Source organism: Cryptomeria japonica, chromosome 7, assembly GCF_030272615.1.
Source record: "Cryptomeria japonica chromosome 7, Sugi_1.0, whole genome shotgun sequence".
Lineage (NCBI taxonomy): Eukaryota > Viridiplantae > Streptophyta > Pinopsida > Cupressales > Cupressaceae > Cryptomeria > Cryptomeria japonica.
The window spans coordinates 554,499,389-554,505,388 of NC_081411.1; the positions used below are offsets into that span (position 1 = coordinate 554,499,389).

General features: G+C 34.2%; 1 protein-coding gene across 1 annotated transcript in view; it reads right to left on the minus strand.

The window, feature by feature from the left end:
* LOC131031096 (uncharacterized) overlaps nt 1–5,518 on the minus strand; it is a 217,836-nt gene extending 212,318 nt beyond the window's left edge. Inside the window, exon 1 of the mRNA XM_057962124.2 lies at nt 5,116–5,518. Within this exon, the coding sequence (XP_057818107.2) occupies nt 5,116–5,244 (129 nt within the window). The 5' untranslated portion in view covers nt 5,245–5,518. The remainder of the gene's footprint in view (nt 1–5,115) is intronic.
* Between the last annotated feature and the right edge of the window lie 482 nt (nt 5,519–6,000).

Here is a 6,000-nt window from a genome sequence, read left to right on the forward strand (position 1 = left end):
AATATGATGACATTGGGATTTGCATGATTTAATGGAGTGCTTCACAAGTTGCTGCAGAAGGGCAGTGTTGCTAACGACAGTTTTATCAAAGTAGCACAGTGGAGTGGCGAAGCAGTGATTCCAAGATTGATATGGGATCCTGGTGTTTAGTTTTGGCATGCAGGTGTGAATTGGTTGAGGGCAAGCAATCTCTGGGAAGGGAGGACCGTAATGTCCCCAATTTTGATAAAGTAGCATTATTTAAATTAATTAATTAAGTTATGCAAAAATAAATATTATTTCAAAAGGATAACTTAATATTAATTAATTTAGTTAAAAATAATAAAATTGAATAAATAATATTTAATTGTCACTTTATTTAATAATGTTCATCTTAGCCTGGAGCATTAATGTCAGTCTGTCTTCTAGAAGGCTGACGGGTGTCATTATAAGGAAGGGTTTGTGTATGAATTGAGGATGTTCAGATTGTTATTGCAATTGATATGTAACTCATTTACTTTTCTAGGAGGAGTGAAGTTTTTGAGGATACAAACCCTTGGAGCTTGAAGGACAGGACAAAACAATCTTATACTTTTGATTTGACAATATTTTCCCCCAAAATATTTTTGCTGCTATGGGTTATATTATTCAGTAGACAGGACAACAAAAGGTGGGGATTTTATTAAGACTCCGGTTGGTCATACATATGACCTAAAGATTGAACGTTAATTGGATTTAAATATTTTGGTTTATGATGTGTGACTGCATCTCAATAACCAAGGCCAAGTCATTTTTTATCAAGTTTATCCCTGAGGCTTTCTAGTTTTTACTCAGTTCACCAAATTGCATCCTTTAAGTTAATTATGTCAAGTTACGAATCTAATTTTATGGTTTATATTTTTAATGTATGTCAAATGGTAGAAAAACTGAAAAGATAGATAAGTACACTGACACTTATTTAACTTGGTTCTCTGTTTTGCATTCTGTATTTTTAATGATGTCAACTTATAAATGTAATTTCAGAAAAAAAAGATTCTAATGCATGTCAAATGATAACAAAACTGAAAAAGGTAGATGTCATGCTGACACTAATATTGGCAGCACTTCTCATTGTCTCTCCCCTATTAGCCTTAAGTTTAGTGTGTTTCCAACTTTTCACCATATTTGCAATTTTGCATTCTATAACCGATACACAAAATCTCAAATCATCAGACAAAGAACACAATCAAGAATTTACTGGGAGTTTTGCACTTGAACCTTCAAGCAAATCTTAATGGTTTTGCATTTTTTGTCTTTGTCAACACCAAAATCAATACCATCTTCAACCCCCTCAATCAAACTATGCGCAGGTTAACCAGATGCACCCTTATCTTCCCTTTTACATTGACAGTTTTACTTTGAAAATGCTTTTCTTGACAGTTTTTGTCTTCTTTTGATACATTTTTTTAATTTTAAGTCAGGTACCTGATCGTGGTAGACAACATGGGATAGGATGACACATTATTTATCTACCATTTGACCAGTTTGAACAAGAGACATGCCTACCTAAACTCAGAACTTTAGATAGGTACAAAACATAACTTATATTTTATTTTTCTCATTTTTTAAGAGAACAACTTACCTTGTGAAAAATATACGGCCTCCAACTTCAACTCTCGTAGTCATGAAATCCATGTCCAACTAATACAATTAGACTAACCCCATGAGAAATTATTTTTGTCTGTTTAATGACATGAATCCTGAATACAATTTATAAGTACAACCCAACTCTGGTCACATTATAGAATGTGTTAAATGTGTCTTGGGAAACCCAAGAGACTTGATATCTATAGTCTTCAGCTCACAACCTAATTGCTCAGGGACTTGAAGAATGCCTCTCTTTAAATACAAAAAGGAAAGGATTCTTCTCAAGTGTACAACATGCCACTATAAACAGTCACATAGGACTTTAAAATTTTAAGTAATTCCCCTCCGAATGTAGTCTACCTCCTAAATGTGGGTGTATCAGAAATCATTCTTATGATGTCAACCTTGCTGCCAATTCACTTTCAGATTATGTTGCATGTAACTTTTACAAGAAGTTTATTATTAAGCACCTCAATAATGTCCTTGAGGCCTCGCATCTTTAGTTTGCAGCCACTCCAAACACAAACAAGGTAGCAAACCAATTTGGCAACCCAATCACATATAACAATTTCCTTTTTAAGCATGGGTAAAAATACAAGATCATACAAATTTGTTGTTCTTGGAACTCAAACTGAATTTGACTTGACAAATTGCAGTCTTTTTGAGACTACAAAATCCTCACTTGCCTGAATAATTTTTGGCCAAATATTCCCTCTTAGATTTCATATGTAATTTGCAACCCAATATTTTTGGTGAACTTTTTCTCATTGTACATTGAGCCCTATTCAAATCCATTTAGCTCTCTTCTTCCTCTCTTCCACTACAGTCGTCTTTATACTACAAAACTCTTCACCATTTTACCTTATCATATTGATGTCTAATTTTCATAAATTGCACTTCTTTACATATATACATATGGCAAGTAGAGACAATAATTTGCAGGTGAAATTTGAAAACCATTGTTTATTTGCATTTCTAGGGGAATGTGTTTTTAAAGAATAGGAATGCTTAATTGAATGACATGGAAGGAATAAATTGAAATCAATATCCTTACTTTCTTGAATACACGGTGATAGCTCTTCTTGAATGGCTTCAAACTTATTCACAAGCACAAAGAAACGTATTCATTGCATGTACATCAAATATCTTTTGCTTTTTAGAAATTTTTAATTCAGACTGCAAACACATTCAATAGTTGTAGACTTCTCAATATCATGGCAAAAGCATCCCCTTTCCAGACCAATTCTCTGATGCAACCATCATTAAAGTTTGGAAATTCTTTCATGAATAGCATTCAAGACTCATCCTGTTACAGAGCTGGGCAGTTAACCTTCTACAGTCTGCTCACATACAGAGATAAGGACTCTGGATCTCTACTTGCAGATGATGCTTCTGCACAAGGATTATAAGGTGGCAAAGAAGTCCTATCCTGTCAAATTCTGTCTGCTTTGATTTATCATATTCCACCTTGCTGGCACTCTTTCATGCTAAACCATTTTGATGATTATTTCAGACTTCATGTTTACATTTATAGATATTTTTTGAAAGATTATCGCAACAGCTTTAAACATGGAAATGGAGTAAACCCATGCCATACAGACATCACCTAGTTTGGGCAACTTTGGCTTGTTAAGGAGTTCAAACATTTAGTTTCTGCATCGTTTGGATGACTGATAGAGTAGGAGATATTATGTTTTTGTTACTTTCTAGTATCTTGAGGGATAAAAAATATAGTATGTTTTTGTCACTGATTTATGCAGATAATCAGCAAGCAAAATAGAAATGAAGACAAGAAAATATCAGTGGGTGCATACTAATTATAAGCTATATTTCTGGACATTTCCTCCTCATTAAGATGGCCAACGTTGTACAGATGCCAAAACAAGAACGATACCTTTTGCAATATTCATCTATTTTGTTTAAAATATGGCAATACTTAGCAAAAATTCATGAAACTGTAAGCTTATATTAAGTTAAGCATTAGCCTCAGAGTAGCTATATGAAAATGAAGTCAGAATTTGTACTTTTGCAAACAGTATCACAATTTTTTTATGGATTTCCTATATCATACAATACAGGCTCCATTGAGGTCAAATTGTATCAAAAGAAAGTGATATATTGTGTAATCATAGTGCATGCCAGAAAAATAAAGAAAACCATAATTTGTAACGATGTGATCCATATGAAATTTCAATTTGTACAAAAAATCGTATGCATTACTATTTTTCCACTTATTTTCTGTTTCTTCACTCACTCATATTTAATATTTTCAGTACATGCCTACCATGAATGTCAGTTCTTTTCCTCGTAGCCAATTAATGAGATTTAATCTTGCAAACATTTCTATGACAAGATTCCATCACTTACCTTCTTATCTCTTTGTTTGCATTTGTGCTCATTGCCTTTCACAAAGCGATCACACGCACTCATCATTATAAAACTATTTACTCCATGCTGATGAAGAATGCACACATAATAGTTTTGGTGGCTTCTTTCTCCCTGTCTTCTTTAAATCCCCAACTCCCCCACCCCCCTCCCCCCCACCTCCTCTTCTCCCTCCATCCCTCCCTCTCTCTTTTGGTTTACATTTGAGTAGGTTACCGTTATATCACCAGACATAATTCCCACATTAACAAAAGTTTGCGCTGTTTAAAAGATGAATATCGTATACACCAGGTGCAAGGGTGAAATTCTGCACTAAAGTACAGGATTGTAACTTATCTTCCTTCATATCAACTCCAACTCATGTTCTTGGGGTTTACATTTGAGTGGGTTATATCACCAAACTTAATTCCCACTGTTTACAGAAGTTTGCCAAGCGATGAATATCATATGCACCAGATGCAGGGATGAAATTCTGCACTAAAGCACGGGATTGTGATTTATCCTACTTCAACTCAACCCAAAAGATTAGGGGACTTATCCTCCTTCAATTCAACTCCAGAAGGTTAGAAGAAACTCTCTTCCCGGGTAGGCAGATTTGAGACTGCTGGGTTGGAGTGATTCCTCCTGCAATTAGGTATAAACCATGGGTTACCTAAATCACTTTCAATCAACCAGTGCATATCCACCTGCTAGATATTATCTAAGAATGTCTACAACAGCCATGTGACGGGCTAATAACACCTTGCCGTGCATTTAAGCCCTGAGCTTCACCCGCTCAGAACTAAAAATCCTGCCCCAGCTCTAGGGGCAATGAAATTGCACATATAACCTTAATACAGCATATACAATTGCATTGCACAGATAAACTAATGTCTTTAGAGGGAATTGGATAAGGTGGATCTTCGAAATGGACGAAATAATAAATCACGATCTAGCAATTGGGATGACACAGACTAATTCATCGTACCAAAAAGTTTAAACAAATCAAAGTCATCATCATTGATAACTATATTTGAATTTAAATACTTTTTATCCCTAGTTTGATAAACTTGGAAATCTCAATGAGGGAAGTGCACATATAGGCAGGATCCAAGAATCATAATTGAGTAAGCGTAAGGTCCATACCTTAGAAGTGCCTCGATAATGAGTCCATGAGCCCCAGGCAGATGAATATGGTTCTCCTATATTGTAGGGCAAGTCTCTGATACCCCCCGCTCCAGATCCCGCTACCACGCCCTTCAAAAACTTCAGCATTTCCACGCTCTAATTTGTTTCACCAGATTGCGATCCTGAGTTGCTACTGCTGTGAAGTGTAATTACATGGCATGGATCCAAATGCATTCGATTTCTTTCATGGAATTTATACTCAGTGCCCCACAGTAAAGGCTCTTTTGTACCGCTTTACGGGGGAACTGTGGTTGAAAAATGCCTGCTAAACTACCATTCACGAGTTAAAGAACAGGTCATGTATTTTTTTGTAATATTCTTGATATAAAATGGCAAAGGAAACAACACGACATACAGAATTTAGTAACGTCCCGATACTAAAAGAGTTTATAGGACCAGAGGAGTTAAAAATCAAACAAGTGGGACGTTGCCCAAACAATAGCATAATACATAAGGTTTTCTTTTGTATTTTTATTTTTTATTTTTTATTTTTTATTTTTTTCCATAGTTGGAGAATTTTAATTTTTCTAAATTATTTTTCAAGGTTTCTTTTAACATGGTAGATTTTTGTGTAAGTTGTTTTTGTCAATTTCAAAGTGTTATAAATATTTTTCTATGTGAAGTATCTTAAAATATGATATAATTTTTATTTCTATTATTATAAATTGAATTGCTAAAAAAACATATATTATTTTTTCAATTTTTTCTTTCAATTTTCCATATTTTTTATCATATCATAATTAGAATTGAACTCATTCAAATAGTATTTACTTTTCCATGTATTTAGTTTAAGTTTCCTTTCACATAATTTGATCAATAGATGATATGTGAACGTATCTTATA